Source organism: Perca fluviatilis, chromosome 18, assembly GCF_010015445.1.
Source record: "Perca fluviatilis chromosome 18, GENO_Pfluv_1.0, whole genome shotgun sequence".
Classification (NCBI taxonomy): domain Eukaryota; kingdom Metazoa; phylum Chordata; class Actinopteri; order Perciformes; family Percidae; genus Perca; species Perca fluviatilis.
The window spans coordinates 8,374,323-8,392,100 of NC_053129.1; the positions used below are offsets into that span (position 1 = coordinate 8,374,323).

The 17,778-nt window shown below is 41.4% G+C and overlaps 1 protein-coding gene across 1 annotated transcript in view; it reads left to right on the top strand.

Moving 5' to 3' along the window:
- The window catches only part of tnfrsf21 (tumor necrosis factor receptor superfamily, member 21), a 57,681-nt gene that overhangs the window by 12,872 nt on the left and 27,031 nt on the right, over positions 1–17,778 (top strand). Inside the window, exons 2-3 of the mRNA XM_039782174.1 lie at positions 3,371–4,088; positions 8,706–9,290. Of these exons, the coding sequence (XP_039638108.1) occupies positions 3,371–4,088; positions 8,706–9,290 (1,303 nt within the window). The remainder of the gene's footprint in view (positions 1–3,370; positions 4,089–8,705; positions 9,291–17,778) is intronic.

Here is a 17,778-nt window from a genome sequence, read left to right on the forward strand (position 1 = left end):
TTTAACTAATGCTTTTGTTCAGTGCTCATGGATAACCCAACATTCATGTGCGTCATCAGAACAATTCTCCCCTCAGTGCATCACTTCAAACGCACCAGAACTGTTTGTTTTGCATACCCACACAAAGGCTGCTAATCTTCTGTCTGAATACACACACTGGGCAGGGAAGAACACACTGAAACACACATTTTTGCACCCGTCTCCATTCTTGCTTGTGCTTCTCCTGTGTGTCCTCCTCTTTTACTTGTGTGCCAGATCAGGCAATCTGACTGTGACTTGGCTGCGAGACGTGGCAGATTACACGTTAGACCGTGAAGTACAGTACATACTGTAGGTGATTGGGAGGGACTTACTCCTACTCTTCCACCTGCTGTATTTCAACACAGTTTTACTGAAGTAAAGCTGGAACCATTCATTGTCACTAGGCTGCCTTTCTTTTTGCTTTCCATTTGGTAGAAAGAGGGTTAGTTTATGGGGGGTCTCGCTTTGCCAGACCCTCCTCCACAGCGCTGCGGAGGAGGGTCTGGCTAGTCCACACAGCATTCCGGGATGGGAGGAAAAACGTGCTCTGGTTTATTGGCGTTTCTTCAAACCAATCACAATCGTCTTGGGTGCCTGCAGAGCCGCGGTGCCGCTGCAAAATAGCCTCGGGAAGGAACTTCTTTGGTGGAACGTGTGTACGTTCAAAAGTTGTTTTAGTCGTGACGCAGAAAACTCTGATTGGACAGAAAGTCTAGCTAGCTGTCTGGATTTACCCTGCAGAGATCTGAGGAGTAGTTAACCACAGTTCTCATAAATCTACGAAATTCCAACTCAAAGAAAGCGGAAGGTAACGGACATCCGGCCGAAAAAGAGGGGAATCCGGTGGAATTTCCGGCGGCAACGGAGCAATCCCGGAAGTGAAACGTCGTGGACATAGACTAGTTTATGGGTAGATGATGATCACCAAGGGTGATATCGTCATATGGTTACAGGGTCACTGAAATGTATTAAAACATCACTCCTCTTTTGCTTCGCCATGTTTACGGGTGATAACCTGGAGCGTTTTGTGCTCCCATTGGTCAATATTGGTTAGAAGGCAAAAAGAATGACACAATATTCAGGAAAAAAGAAAAATTGTCCCTCCCAACGCTCATATCCCTTCCCGTCACTGCACGTCTGTTGGGTTGGGCCATTATTGGGCTGATATGGTGTTGTCAGATCCTGTCATTAGCTGCAGACTCACAGACTGAGATACATTTATATAAAGACATAAGGAAAAGCACAGTGAGAGCACAAGTATAGAGTTAAAACAGCTATGAGTTGAATTAGAACATTTTATTACCACAGTTAACTGGGATTGTTGAATTTTTCTATAAATAAAACAAAAGCTGTGTGTGTGTGTGTGTGTGTGTGTGTGTGTGTGTGTGTGTGTGTGTGTGTGTGTGTGTGTGTGTGTGTGTGTGTGTGTGTGTGTGTGTGTGTGTGTGTGTGTGTGTGTGTACTTAGACTTGTGTGGTTTATTCCCCTAAACCCAGTGAGCTGTCAGTTTCCCAGCAGAGGTGAGAGGGGAGTCTTAGAAAAAGAAAAAAAGGACATACAGGAAAAGCCATATGAGTCATATGTCTGTTAAAAATCTCAGCTGTGGTTGTAAAGTGAGTGCGCACTGCTGGGCACTCTACTGAAGAGGATCAGGATGAGTCAGGGGAGTGAGTAAAGGAAATTGATGCTGGAATTAATGGGTTTCTAAGGAAATATTTTCTTTCAAATCTCCTAAGCCCCCATACATTGGGAACCTAAATGGCAGCGCCAGAATTTGGACTTTCCAGAATCCATGTTACTCATGTTACCCAACACACAGCACGCTCATGTCTTCCTGCCTGGCCCGTGATGTTTCATACCAAATTATACAATGAGAAATCTGTGCTTGCTCACTGCTGGTCAGGAATCAGTTTTGGATTGGATTTAATGCTTTAGTTTTATGGGTCTTCATTTGTGACCTGATCAGTGTAAAAACCCAACATCCTTAAATGAATTTGGCAAACAGAGTGAAAAGAAGTCTCAATTAGGTTGGGATGGGGCACTTTTGGTCCTTTTTATCTGTGGATCTATCCAGCCAGCTGTCTGTCTGTCCATCCATCCATTCATCCAGGCATCTGTCTAGCTCTTTTGATCAAGAACAAGATAAAGTATGTTAACAACTTCTGGTCATTGTGCTATTAGTCACGCTTTGCCATACCTTCCTCCACAGCGCTGCGGAGGAGGGTCTGGCGAGTCCACACAGAATTCCGGGATGGGAGAAAAACATGCTCTGGTTTATTGGCGTATTGCTGTTTTGAGCCACCCTTTGGCTCCAATTTCCATTTTATTTTTCCATTTTTGGTGGATTATGACCATAATGGCAATTGCATGAATTTAAGTGCCCACAATTTTGCCAGCAGCTTAGCATTATACATGGGATAACTGACAGCCACTTTTCCTGATTTGCTGTGGATAAACCTTTGTGAGTTTGGCCGTATTTAGGCCTTTTGGCATATTTAACTTGTCTGACATTTAATTCTTCCTCCAGCAAGAACCATTCATGAGGATGCCACAGTTAGGAATTTTTTCCATCGGTTAATGAACTTGTGACCTAATTAACATTATCAGGGTCCCTATACGCACTGGGTTTAAATCCACCACCATTGTCTTGTCGGTCAAGTTTCCTCCCTCTCGTCACGTAAGAAGTGAAATCCTGCTACTATGCTGCGACTCTGCTGCTGCTGCATGGAACAGCATTTTTTTTACTAAGTATTGATCACATGCTTAGTATTTTTACAAAATGATATGTTTTTAGTTGATAAACGTGAGCGCTGATACGCGAAAATTAACTAAATGGCTTTTATTTCTATAAAATAAAAAAGCAAAATGCGGTGGGCAACTAATGTAATCGGTGTATCCCTGAACACTGTGTAACACTGGTAACACCAATTATCGCAGCAAGCCTAACTATTCAGAGGAACCTTTTGAAGATATCCAATTCTGTGACCTGTACATTATCTTTAGAAGTCATTATCAGCAGACAAACACAGCTAGCGACTAGCTATATGTACCTCAGGAGTTGGTGGATTCCAAAAACAGAACTAAAAGGAGAGTGTATGTTGGTGGCCAGAAACATGACTCCACATGATTGCTTATGTTGCTCTGTGACTGACTGATGTGTAAAGGCAACCGCTTGCGAACATGTTTGCTATATCAACTATCACAACAAAGTGATGATATTTCAGTGTTGTGTTTACAACTTGTTTTCTGCTGTCCCCAGAGAAAAAATTGTTATTGCAGGTTTAAGTATTGTGGGGTGTAATGACGATCACGATTGGGCTTTAACTTCCACACTTTCTTCTCCCCTCAGCTCTTATGTATAGTGGTGATTGACATCTCAGCTCGGGTTTTGACTACAACCAGCCCAGCTGATCCATCCGTCCTCTCTCCCCGCCAATATCAGCACACCGACCCAGACTCAGGCACCCAGCTGGTCTGTGACAAGTGCCCGGCAGGCACCCATGTGTCTGTCCACTGCTCCCCAACAGCCGTGAGGGAATGCAGCCACTGCCCTGAAGGCACATTCACACGGGGCGAGAATGGGGTGCAGAAATGCCATCCCTGTCGGGCTCCGTGTCCTGCAGGCTTCATTGAGAAAGCGACCTGCACGCCCATCCAGGACAGAGTCTGCACATGTCCCCCCAACAGCTTTTTGTTCGGGGATGGTGGCACAGAGTGTAGGCCCCACTCGTTGTGCCCACCAGGGACCAGGGTGAAAAGGCGGGGCAGCGAAACAGAGGACGTGCTCTGTAGGCCTTGCACCAAGGGGACTTTCTCCGCTGTGGAGTCCAGTGTGGTGAAGTGCCGAACCCACACGGACTGCCAAGCTCAGGGGCTGGTGCTGCTCACACCAGGGACTAAAGAGACCGATAATGTCTGTGGACCCCCTTCTACAGCCCCCATTTCCTTTTCATCTTCACCTGTCTCCACACCCACCCTACTGGGTCCTGCACTGGCTGTGCTTGTACAGGAACCCATGACTTCTTCATCCACTCCATCATCATCACTGACTGGACCTGGACTTAAAGGTGAGAGACACTGCTTATTCTTTGCTAATTCTGATGTAGGTAATTTTGGCTTTTTTGCATTTATTCTATGTTAATTACTGTGAATATACTCAACCCCATAGTTAAACATTTTGGGAAATAGGCTTATTCACTTTCTAAATGTGAGTGTAGATGGGAAGATGCCACTCTCATGTCTGTGCATTTAGGGATCCACCGATACTGGTTTTTCAAGGCCGGTAATGATACCGATTATTAGAATTTGATGAAACCGATAACCGATATTTGGAACCAATATGCATTTACAGTAAAAATGAAAATCTTCAAGTCAAATTTAAGATTTGGAATGTTACAAACTCCAACACAAAACTTTGTTTAAATGCTTAAAGCAATGATTTAATACATTAGAAACTTAGAAACAGACACAGAGCTGAAGCTAGAAGCACACTTTTTAATTAATTAACTTTATCGGTTATCAGGCAAATAAAACGCCGATACAGATAATCTGCAAACTGCCAAAAAATGGCCCGATAATCGGCCAGGGCAGATAATCTGCCTATCCCTACATTTAGTACAGAGCTGGAGTCAGGATCAGCCTAGCTTAGCTTACAGAGTGGAAAATGCACCTACCAGCACCTCTAAAGCTACCTAGTTAACATGTTGTATCTTGTTTGTTGTCCGCACATGAACAGAAACTTGTGCTTTACCTATTTCTTGACAAAAAACAGTTAACCCATTCCCTCAGTACGTCAGCTCTCTGACCAATGCTAACCCAAGTTTGCTGAGAAAAAGTTATAACACATAACTGCCCCTCAAACCACAAACTGTCATTTTTACATTTCTGTTTGTATACGGATTGAACACAGACATTACAAAGTGTTAATTTAGTGGACTTTAGAGGTGCCGGTCAAAGCATTTTTTTGTTTCCCTCTGCCTCCAGTCTCCAGTTTAAGATCATTCCTCGCTAAAGATTTTTTTTATATCATGTTCAGATTTTTGTGTGTTGAGTATTAATATGCATTTTTGCTCAAGTTGCTGTTGCAGCATGATTACATCAATGACACTGGGGATTCCAAAAAGGAATGGGAGGAGAGGGCATGCATAGGCAAAGAAACAAACTGGTAGCAGCTCCCTATCTCAGGAATGTTACTACGTGTGGTCAGGAGGAGTTATGGGTATTTGGGTCTTCCTCATTCAGCCTCCTTTTTTCCTGCTCCCTCCCTCCTTACTTTTATATCAAAAAGTGAGGGGGAAAAATCCTCTTTTCTTATTGTCTTCCTGTTCTCTGTCCTCCTCCCTCCTGCATCATCTCCCTGTAATTTCTCAGAATCAACCATTCATAGCCAGTATACCCCCCCTTCTCACATAAGCCTCTTTCCGACCAAGTAGTTACAGGAACGTAGTTATAGGAACAGTCCACTTCTAAACAGTTCTACTAACTACTCTCCCCCAAAACCAGTTTTACCATTTGCATTCACACTGGCCAAGTGGCCATAGGAACTGGTAGGAGGTGTAAAGGAGTTCAGACAAAGTTGTCTGAATGCCAGTGTAGACGTTTTGTGATGATAACACCAAAAATTCACAAGAATGTCAACAGGTGTTATTAGATGTTTGTTATTATAACACAGCCATCTAACCACCGCAATATTTTGTTATGATACCACAGCCATTTAACCTGCTGCTGCTCTTTTTTAATCAAGCAGGTAGGCCTACCTTCATGTGTGCATGTACAAATAACTGTAGTAACCCACTTTTCTATTAAATATTTCATTCATATGAAAGTAAAACACAACGTAGTAAAAAACACTCCAGTCCTGCCTATCTGGAGCAGATGACCAATCATAGCAGGCCGGCTTAGAGTTGCGTAACACTTAGCCGAGAGTAGAAAAAACTGTTGAAACCGGAACGTTCCGAACAGTTGGAAATCTGTAAGTTTTAGCTCACTGTGGTTTCTCTAAAAGACATTTACCTCATTATTTGAAGTTTTGACTACGTTTAACATGAAAATCAGACATTATAACATTGTATGACAGAAAATACGAAAAAGCATAATATGTCCCCTTTAATACTGTCACTGCTGTTTGTGATGGCATGAGATCAATGGCTTCTCGGCCAGTTAATTTGACCCGGTCTGTGCTGTAATAACAGGGAAAGTTGGGGTGGGCGGGGGTGGGTGTTGCACACTCACTTTCCACACAGTGGAAAAACAGAAGAGAACGAGTTTTAGAGTGTGTTGCAGCGATAAAAGCCAAACTGTATTCACCATATTTTATTTTATGTAATTAACTTAATTTACTTAATTAACTTATGTAATTAAAGAGGCTTTGAAGTTGCATCACACGTCATTTTCCATCCAAAGTATGTTTTAACACAGTTTTAATATATTCATGTCAGCAAATAGTCAACAAATTGAAAGATTGACATCTTATTCTTTCTAATTTTGACCATAAGATATTAAGATGAAGGCATTTGTCATGACAATTTAAGAAGTGTGTTTTCTTTAGTTATACTTAGACTGCTACATATTGCATGTAGAATCACACACTGATAATCAATAGAGGTTGGTGACGCACTAGTATCGACTGACCATTACATTTGTTCCCATGTCTGAAAAACATTGACTGACTGTCCCTTCTGTTGTTTATGTCTAACAGGACAATCCTAATTGTTCTTTTTTTCATTTCAAGAGATTACAGAAATTGTATTAGCTGTGAATTGTTAGCCCATCCCAATCCCTTCTCCTTTTTATATATATTTTTTAAATTACTCTGCATTGGAAGTCTGATTAGATTTACCCTTGCTTAAGCTTGGAGCAGACTGTGGGGTGAGCAATTTAGAGCTCATCTGCTGTAAGATTACGAGATGGAGCACAGCTGGTGGAAGGAGTACAGGCAGTTTGTACTTTGTTCTGATTTTCACTCATAATTTTGACCAATAAATAACGAGACAAACAAAAATGTCTTATTTCCATCAATTTCCATCACGTTTTCTTCAAGGCTTTCTAATGTTTGAGACTTGACTGGAGCTTTTAATTAAGTAATCTCATTGTGCCAGCTTCTTCTGCAATGGTTTAATTGAACCCGACCGGAGAATTAGCTAACGCCACCGGCTGTTTCAAAGAACCAACTCCTACTTTCTCAAAACAGTAGTGGATACAAACTCACATTAATTAATTGACCAGTTTTCTGGAAATTGGTTTACAATTAGCTCTTCATTTGGATGGAAACCTGGCTAATGAAGACCAACTAACTTTTATTGAGCATGTTGTATCCATAGACTGTAAAAAATAATGGACATGCTTCCGGTCCTGAAAAGTGAAGCCAATGCAGGAGTGCCTCAAACTTGCATTTTATCTAATTTACAGCAGGGGATGACTCCACTGGTTGAAAAAAGAAGTCTGTTTCTATAGAAGTCTATGGGAAAATGATCCTACTTCTCACTTGATTTTATTACCTAAGTTTAAATGTTCATAATGAGTTTATGGTTGCTACTTTCAAGTCTTCTTCAATACAGCATGATGTTCATTTAGTAAATTATGATCCCATGTATTTTAAAATTGACGATAAAGCAAGGGATGCTTTAGGACATGGCTACACGCCGACCTGTCAATCATGATAGAGGCTTAGCAATGCCAACCATGGCACTGTGTACATTAAAATAGCTGTGAACTTTTTTTTGGGTGTTTGCATCATAAGAGTTGAAAAATGGCAATTTTCCCCATTTAGCTTAGTGCAGCACCATTGCAACCATAGACAACACTGGCTTAACCATAAACAACAATGACCATGGCAGAAAGTCTCACTCAAAACTCTTCTCCTGCACTGTCCCCTAGTTGTAAAATGAGATGCCTAACTCGATTTGGTCAGCAGAATCCCTTTCTGTCTTCAAAAACTGCTTGAAGCCCTACCTCTTCCAAGATGACCTAACCTAAGATCACCTAACATGCTCTCTTTGTCTCTTATCTCAGAATGCACCAATTCTCATTTCCTAAGCACTGTCTTTGTGATACCTGTGTCAGGTGAAATTAAAAAAACCGAGCCTTGTGGCACTTACTGCACTCTGAGTGGCGTCTCCTTGTTCTATTGTGACATGAATTGTACCTCATTCATACGTCACTTTGTCAATGAATAATTTTAAATATGACAGTAAAATGTCCTAGTCAGTACATATCTTGATCCCCAAATTTAAGGGATCTAATTAGAAATGTTTAATTATGCTATGTGTTAATGTTAAAACATGGGCTGATAGAAAATTGGCTAATAGATTGTTTTCTGACTCTTTAAACTCTCAAACATCGATATTAGCCTCAAAAATCAAGTATCAGTTGGGCTCCAAGGGTGAAGAAAATCAGCAGGGAAAGCAGATAACTGAGAGAAAAGGGGGAGGTTATTCCTCCTTCTGTTTGTGTGCCAGAACGCTTGCATGGATTAAAGTTTTAGGATTCCCTCCTGTGATACCTTCTGTTTTCATTGTCTGGGTTAAGCAAATCTCTGAAGTGAGTGAATTTAATTTCCTCTCTCTTTCTCTGTTGCCTCTCATCTCTTACCTCTGTACTATCTGTCTCTTTGCTATCTTTGTTCTCTCATCTCTTCTTGCTTGCTATATCTTCGTCTCCATCAATTCCTCTGTCTCTCATCACAGGCACCTACAGCCACTCAGCAGCCATTCAACTGAGGGGAAACCCAAGTGGGGAAGACCACCGTGCAGAGGGGCTATTCCTTAGCCGGTCTGGCACTCCCACCCAACAAAATCGTGATCCCCCACAGACTCCACCGCTCCCAGCTGACAAGCAGCTCATGGACCTCGAGCACCAGCAGGGGCAACCCAATTCTGACCCTGTGCCAGGCCCCAACAAGAGGACGGTGGAGGGTCTGGAGGGTGAAGAGGTAGTCAGGGTTGGGACGGGTATCAGCAAGGTAGCTGGGCAGGGGAGCGGAGGAGGTGGAAGTGGGGTCTCCAGCTACTACAGGCCCACTCGTAGGGGGTCCCCAAGGCCGAGCACTCACGATCACTTTGACATCAACGAGCACCTCCCCTGGATGATAGTGCTGCTGCTCCTGCTGGTCCTGGTGGTGATCGTGATCTGCAGTGTGAAGCGGAGTTCTCGCGTGCTGAAGAAGGGTCCCATGGACCCTAGCAGCATCATGGAGAAGGCAATTCAGAAGAAACCATCCGTGCCTCCAATGCAGGTCAAAGAGAAGTGGATCTACTACTCCAACGGACAGGGTAAGTCTGCTTTATCTTTGATTTCACCAAGACTGGTTCCAATGCAAGATTGTGGGAGGCTGATTTGGCACATAAATGGGTCACAAGTTAAAGGAAAAACCAACATAAAGTTCCTTCGACCAACACAAGCCTCCAGAACAGCTGCAGTCCTTGGCACACATTCTCAAAATCTCTAGATCTTATCCCCCATCTCTACCTACATCATAGATTCAGTCAGTTGAAGGTTGTTTTGTTAATGGAGTGGCCTATGCTGTCATGCTAATCCACTTTATAGTTGATTCAAATATTTTATTATTACAACACCCGGATGTACAGTCTGCAGCTAAAGACACAGTGTAGACTAGCTGCACTTTGAGACACCATTGCAACAACCGCAGTCGGAATTGTTGGAGAAACAACACAGACCTGACTTAATGGTGCGTTTAATTGCAATTTATAAGCTCATGGTTCTTTCAATGTTATTGTAAAGTACCCTTCTGCCATCTAGTGGTTCTTCTTTTTGTCGTTTAACCGCAATTGACTGGTGAAACAAGTTATATTTATTACATTTTAAATAAATTATTTAAATTTGACCATATGGCCTTGGCAATAAACAAACCACTGACTGTCATTTTGCGCTCTTCTTTTTTTTAAAGTATCAGATAAGGCACCATTAAGGCACTGGCACCGTTTTAAAAGTATCGTTTTTTGGCACCGGTGTTGAAAAAAAAACTAATGATACCCAACCGTACGAACACTGAGATAGACGTAGACAGCACTTAAATGTGTGCTATGTCAATAATCAAACCTCCTACAAAGCTCCACTGACGATTACACACAGTATATGACATCATCATGGACTTTTAGTTGCATAATGGATGTCCCAGTTGGGTTAGCTGCGTTAGTTCTGGTCCTGAGCCGCGTAGAACCATCTGTTGATGTGATCGAACCACTGTGGGTTTCTGATCCAATCAATTCTTCCCTACAGCACATGGCGTGGAGGGCAGTGGTTACACAAGGATGTGACCCTGTTGTAGTACCACCCGGCTGTCACTATCCACACCCAACACACACGCTCAGGTTGCAGCACTGCATCTTGGTGTCTCCTTTCTTTCCTCATCTCTCTTGTTTTTCCTCCTTGTTTTTAGTGTCTTCCCACTTACTTTGCCGTTTCTCTGTACCTTTTATTTTTGCTCATTTTCTCTTTGTATTTTGTTCTTATACTCATAAACCATATTTGTTTATCTCTTCCTACCTCCATCTTTTTTGCCACCTTTTTGCTTTTCTTTCACTTCATTGTGTCACTAGCTCTCTTTACCCTCTTGTGTAATGCTTTCCACCTCATTCCAACTTCTTTGTCTGAAGCTTGTTGTTTAGGTTTTGGATTCCACTTCTCCCTCTATTACTAGTGTTACCCCCCCACACTCCTCTTTAGCTCCCGTCTGTTGACACTGTGGCTATCAACTGGTACAGTAGGCTACATTTTGCCCACACAAGAGCTCTTGATTTCAGAATGAAAGAGACCGAAACCCAGGGGACACCTTCTGCCTGAAACACTGTACTATGCACTTTGAAACTGTGTGTGTGTGTGTGTGTGTGTGTGTGTGTGTGTGTGTGTGTGTGTGTGTGTGTGTGTGTGTGTGCGTGTGTGTGTGGGTGTGTGGGTGTGGGTGCTGTGATAAAGCCCAGCCACCCGCCACCCTCTATCTTCTCCCTCAGTGCCTGACCGCAGAGAACTGGAATAATCTGGTTTCAGCTGCATCAGGATTGTTGTTCGGTTGGCAAAGGCACATTAGTGGGTCCATCGGGTCTCTTACAGGATGACAAATAGATATATAGACCAAAAGGAAATGAAGAGAGAGTGAGATGGTGCAGGAGTGGCGTGTGTATATGTTTGATAGGGAAGGTTGTGGGTTTGAAAGGGGGACGTGTATTGTAGCGTTGTCGGCCAACCACAGTGGGGTTTCCCTGCCGTTACCTAGCAGCCCAGATACTTAAGATGTGTGACAAAGAGAAGTATGGATATAATAAGGAATTTATGACGCCATAAGAGATAAAGTGCAGGTTTTTACCAACCCATGAAGTGTATGTCATTCCACAAAAAAATCAGCAAGATTAGCACAAATAAAATGCCTAAGTAACTACTTTTCTTACAGCTGCACTAATGAATACCAAATGACTATATGTGAAAGGGGTCAACCCACAGATCATTATTAATCACTCTCACTCTCTGACTAACTGATTAATCAATCGATGGAAAAATATTATATAAATATTAAATAATATAATCTATTTTGATAATTGATTGTTAAATAAATTTCATGCAAAAATGGTAAAATAGAAAATGCAGTTTTCAGCCTCTCAAATATGGAGATTTCCTGCTTTTCTCTGTTTTATATTGTTTTAAAATGAATATCTTTGGGTCTTGGACAAAACAAGACCTTTAAAGACTCCACCTTGGACTTTGAAAAACTGAGATGGAACTTTTTCACCATTTTATAGATGGAAACGATTAATCACTTAATAGAGAAAATAATCTGCAGATTAATCAATAATTAAAACAGTCGTTAAAAAGTTGCAGCCCCACTCACTATGCAGGTCCTCTTAGCTCTACAAAAAAAAAAAACATATCTCAGTGTTGTTGTTTTTTAAGATTATATTTGGGCATTTCTAGGCCTTTATTATGCAGGACAGCTTAAGATGTGAAAGGGGAGAGAGAGCGAGAGAGAGAAGGAAGGAATGACATGCAGCAAAGGGCCACAGGTCGGAGTGGAACCCACGGCCGCTGCGACAAGGACTGAGCCTTTGTACATGGGGCACATGCTCTACCAGCTACCTTGGTGCCCCAATGTTTTGGTTTTTATGGCCCACAATATTACTATTTTTGGTTTACTCTTACTACTCTCACCAGTGAAAAAAAATATTTACCGACCAGCGCTACCCCCCCAGCATCAAACAGCTGATATATGAAGCTTGCAACTAGCTAGTGAACATACTGAAGCATTTAGCAGTTAAAGAGCCAGGAGTTGGTGGAGACCAAAACAGGGTCAAAAGGAGAGTGAACGTTGTTAAAGTCATCAAGTTGCAAGAAACACAACTTTAATTGAATGCCTATCATTTTATGTGTCTGCTGGATGTGTACAAGACTAGGTTAAAACCTAGTATATGGCTGGACCGTGTATGGTAAATGTACTTAATTGTGGCCAAATTGTTACCGAGATTATCATAGGTATATCTAAAATGTGAATTCCTGGATCTTAAATATTCATCTTTAGTGGTCCCAGTAATATTTGTTTGTGTACTGAAGTAGCATATCATATGACATGGTTAAGTTACGTTTGAGACAAATAATTTAGGGCTTTTTTAATTTATTGAATTCAAAAATGCAATCACGTTAAGTGTTATTAATTCAGTTACTTTGTTAACAGACCAGAGAGTTGACAATTATGAACATGTCCACAGCCTCAAATGTTGGTCTTAAAAAGCTCCAGCATTTATTCATGGTCAAACTGTATATTTACAACTACCTGACAACTTTACTGTTTGTTCCTTCTCAAGTTCCACTGGCATCGTTTCCTTGCGCTACTTTCAGATGGTGCTAATTTTGCTAAATTTTTTTCCTTTCCTCATAATGTGAACTCCTATATCTTATCGGAGTTCCAACTCAACAGTCGGAAGTACCACACCAAGTCGAGGCATGATTTCGATTTTTTTTTTTCTTTCTGATCAACTTTGTATGGCCAAGAATGGATACCAAAAGTAGTGTAATCATCTGTAAGGAGATGCAAATAACCAAAGTAATCAAATCATTAATGGTAACCAGCCTTTGCACTGTAGATCAAATTTTGTAGGAAATCATCTGAATTGTGTTACAACAGTGTTTCTCACTCCTGGTCCTCACAACTCAGAGCCCTATTGGCTTCTACTCCGGACAGAATAGGTCATTTCTCATTGCCTTCCAAAACTCCTTATGCCTGTCAAAGAAAAAGAAGCTGCATGGTAAGGTTAGGGAAAGATCTTGGTTATTGTTAAAAGAAACCAAAGTTGACTTTCGGTAGGGGATGGGATGCAAATAGCATAGCACTTTTCTGTCAGACAGAACTGATTCCATTTAAAATTTAATCAATACAATACTTTTCTTCTGTCGCTGTTATTGTTGATTAGCTCAAACCCGCTGTTCAAATCCAAAGACAAAGATAATGCTGCTTGTGCTTATCAGTTACAGTTTCTGGGAAGACTCTGTTGTAGTTCAGGGAATTAAAGGACCCAAATGCAGGGAGAAGCAGGCAGGCAGGCAGGAGAAGGTTGAAGTCGAGGATTTATTGATTAAACACAAAAACAAACCAAGGGAGTCCTGTGAGCTGCAGCAGGCAAAAACCAATTCCAAAACAAAGACAAAAAGGTATCCCAAAAAAAACAAAGGAATCCAAAAACAGGGAGCACAGAAATTGACGAGCGCTGACACTGGGAGATACAAAACACACACAAACTAACCGGGCAAGGACACCAACGGACACAAAACGATCTGACGAGAGACAAGGGAAACACAAGGACTAAATACACTGGGTAACGAGGGGCAGGTGACACAGCCGGTAAAACACATTAGGAGTGGCAGGGTAATCAACAAAGGCGGGAAAACACAGGAAGTAAAACTAGACAAGACAACACCGAAAACAGACTATCAGAATAAAACAGGAAACAGAAATATACACAACGAAACATACACAGAACAGGATAAATCCACACGACGGGGAACAGAAACATACAGAACAAATATACAAAACAGGAAACAGCAACGGAAATATACAAACAGTCAACAGAAACCATAAACAAAACAGGAAACATACAAAATAATAATAACAGACAACAGAAATGTCCATAACCACAACAGACTTATACTATTTGGTCCTTTAGGTTGCCCCTATGCACAACTAATTGTGAAAACATGTCTAGCTAAAACCTATTTCTATGTGACAATCCGTGTTAAAGCCTTTAAGGCATTTAAAGACCGACTTCTAAACTGACCATTTTTTGTGTGTGTTTGTGTGTGTGTGTGTGTGTGTGTGTGTGTGTGTGTGTGTGTGTGTGTGTGTGTGTGTGTGTGTGTGTGTGTGTGTGTGTGTGTGTGTGTGTGTGTGTGTGTGTGTGTGTGTGTGTGTGTGTGAGAGAGATTCTGCGCCCATGTGAATGTATTTACGTGGAGATATACGTATACACATGCAACCCAAATAGCCATTTTACACCGCTATTTACTCTCTGGAACATAAAAAAAAACAGCTTCTTAATCCTTTCAAGGTGCGTGGCTGGCTCCCCTTGAAGGTTGTAATACACATTTACTAGAGCAGTTAAAACACTCAGGCAATAAAGGAAAAAAAGAAAGGGAAACGACAAAGCACAGATCACACACATACAGTACTTGGCATTTGCTCAGAGCCGGTCAGGAAGTAGTGAAAACTGCTACTCCTCAACAGCAGGGAATGAAAGGGGGCTTTCCAGGGCCACGGGCAAGATTTTTATTGCACAGGATCTGGAAAAACCTATTTGTTCAATCTGAAACATGGGTGCAGCAGTCAAATTTAAATAAAAGGGAATCACATAAATGTTGTATAAAGGTTAGCTTGAGATAAAATATGTATCGCAATGCAATTTCTAAACGGCCTAGGGTGTAAACTACTTTTGATTTCACCGGTTTGACTTCAGACGCCACTATAAGTCTTCCTAGTTTATTTATTTCAAGAGATTTATTTCTATTTATTTAGTTATTTTGATGTGGGATTTGTTTTAAAATTGCAACGACAAATTTTTATATGATTAATCTGTTGTTTATATAAAGGAATAGTTTTCAGTCATTTGTCTGCAGCTCATTCTGTTAAAAAATGGCGGGAAAATCATATTGTGAATTTAAAAGTGTGAAATCTGATCGTGAGTTGAGTGTATCATTACATCCCTAGCCAGGTGTGCAGAGGTGCAAAGTAGGGAGTCTCAGGCTCTTTTTTAACTACGTTTTGTTTGCATAACCCAAGTATAATACCATGAATGCCTTAAAGCTTTAGTGCATTACTTTTTGATATTAATGAATGTCCGTTACATTCAAGCCATTGCCAGATGAGTTGATCAGCTCCACAAAACTTCAAAAATGTTCAGAGGATTATGTTGTCCGGCAACTTTCGCACGCAGAAACTCTAGGAGGAGGGGTGGAGGTGGTGCGCGATCACAGAAGGTTTGTATCATGTGGACGCGCCGACAGTTTTGTTGTCATTACTTAGAATTCCTCATGGGGCAGATAGAAACTACGCATTATAGCTTCAAGGGAGAGACTGACCGATAGTGCTTCCTAATCCCCATTTATTCATTGTGTCAAGGCCACAAAGACACGCAAAAACAGAGTTGTTGGAGAGAGATTGAGGAGCCAATAAGATGCAGCCAAGACAAGGCTATGACTGCAAGCTTTTTGCGCCGCCTTCAAACGTGGCTTTTCGGAACAGATATAAACCGATTTGCTTGAAGCATAACGAAGCCTTATGGACCACATGTTTGACAATCTATCACAGTGAACATTTTATTAACCAACATTTAAAAAAATACTTTTTGTGGCTTGGTAATGCAATTGCAAGCAACAACTGTTTTGACAGCCGTTGTTAGTGTGTTCATGGACACTGGGAAATCAGAAATTTGAGAATCGGCTGCCAATAGGTAACGCATTACTAGCCATGAAAATAAATATTAACCTGAAAGTTTAACAGCAAGTAAATGTGGACAATTGGAGCTTGCTTATTAATTATGTAGGTTTTAAAATGTCTCCAAGTTGATTTTTTACACCTTAGTGAAATGAAAAAAAGTCATGAAGGTAGAACATCAATCCAAGACCTTATGGTATACTTCGGAAAATTTTCATCAGTAATGTATAGTATGCAGTTTGTAGTTACTGGTCAAAAACATGGAAAACCCATAACATCCCAGAACATCAGATAGAGGCAGGTTGGCCTTGTTGTGGTCACCAGGCATATTATTTACAACATATATTTCCAAAGTCAGATGCAGATTGCAGAGGAAAACATGAAGGAAAACAACATTCTACCTGCCCACCATCCTCCCTCATTAAACATCCACACCGTTAATAATGCCAAGTTCCACAACCAAGCCCAGCAGGGAGCTACGTGTTCGAATATACTGCACAGTGCAGTACCAGGGTGGGCCGAGGTAGCCTGCTCATTGTTCAGCCTGGGTTTGATTGTGAAGAGCACAGTTTGTGGGGTGAAGCATACAAACATACATTTCACCAATTTAACATTATGTGTTCCGACATTGGAATGAACGCGAGCGGACTATATGATGTGATTAACAGAATGGTATTTGAAAAGATGCTTCACATCATATTGCACACAATAACAGGAGGCTGAAGTGAGACAGACCACTTGTTGGATCCATTGGTTTTCCCCCTCACTTAACCATTTTTCATTTCAGTGTTTAATTTGAAACATCAAAACCTCATTGTTGCTTAAAACAGAATCCAGAGTTTCTCAGAAAATGTAACGTTACTAAAAGGTTCTAATATGGCTATTTGTAATTAGTGTTTCATCCCCTATCCCACCATCACATTTTCCCATTTATATGATGTGTTGGACACTTATGCTAGGGCACCCATAAGCCACAGCTGTTGCTTTGAACAAAATACCAGCCAGCTCTGTGAAATTAGATGCCTTGCTTGTTAAGAATCCTCTGTCATTGTAGTAAGGGCTACAAGGTTGCTAAACTGATCCAAAATCCCAAACTGTATTGTTTCAAACTGCTCAATTTGTCCAAAACTTTCTGCAAAGGTCAATATATAACCTATGTTTTTCTGATCAAATGTTTACATTCTTTTTCATGTGGCTTTACCAGCGAAGTTTGCCACTACAGTAAAGGAGTTATTGGGGGACACAAGTGAGGGTAAGATGGAAGAAGAGATAGACAGACCAACACACAGACAACAATAATGCTGACAACGGTTGTGGTGAAGGCGAAGCTCTCGATTTACTAGTCATTCTACAGTACATTCCAAACCTCAACTGTGGTCATGATCGTATGGTAATGACCGAAAAAAATGCCATTGTGGATGCAAGCGACTGAAATGTGTTTGTTTTGCAGGGTTACTGGGCCTCAGAGACCCTTTGACATAGGGCAAGGAGCTCAGACATCTGGTGTCAGTACAATCGGTGCTCTTTTTGTGTCATAAGAAGCCACGTGAAGTGGTTCTGGCATCTGCTTGTTGAGGCATTCCTTTGAGGTTTTTTGGGCACATCAAATTGGAAGGAGACACCGGTGCAGACCAAGAACACATTGGAGGGATTACATATCCCATCTAGGAACACCTCTGGACCTCCCACTAAGAATTGTCTAGGAAGATGCATGCCCAAGCTACCTGACTTAGACTGCTGCCACCTTGATAAAAAGTTGTAAATGGATGGGTGGATGGATGCCTGCCCAATTCATACCAGGGGATTTCCCAATGCAACCAAAGTCATGTATA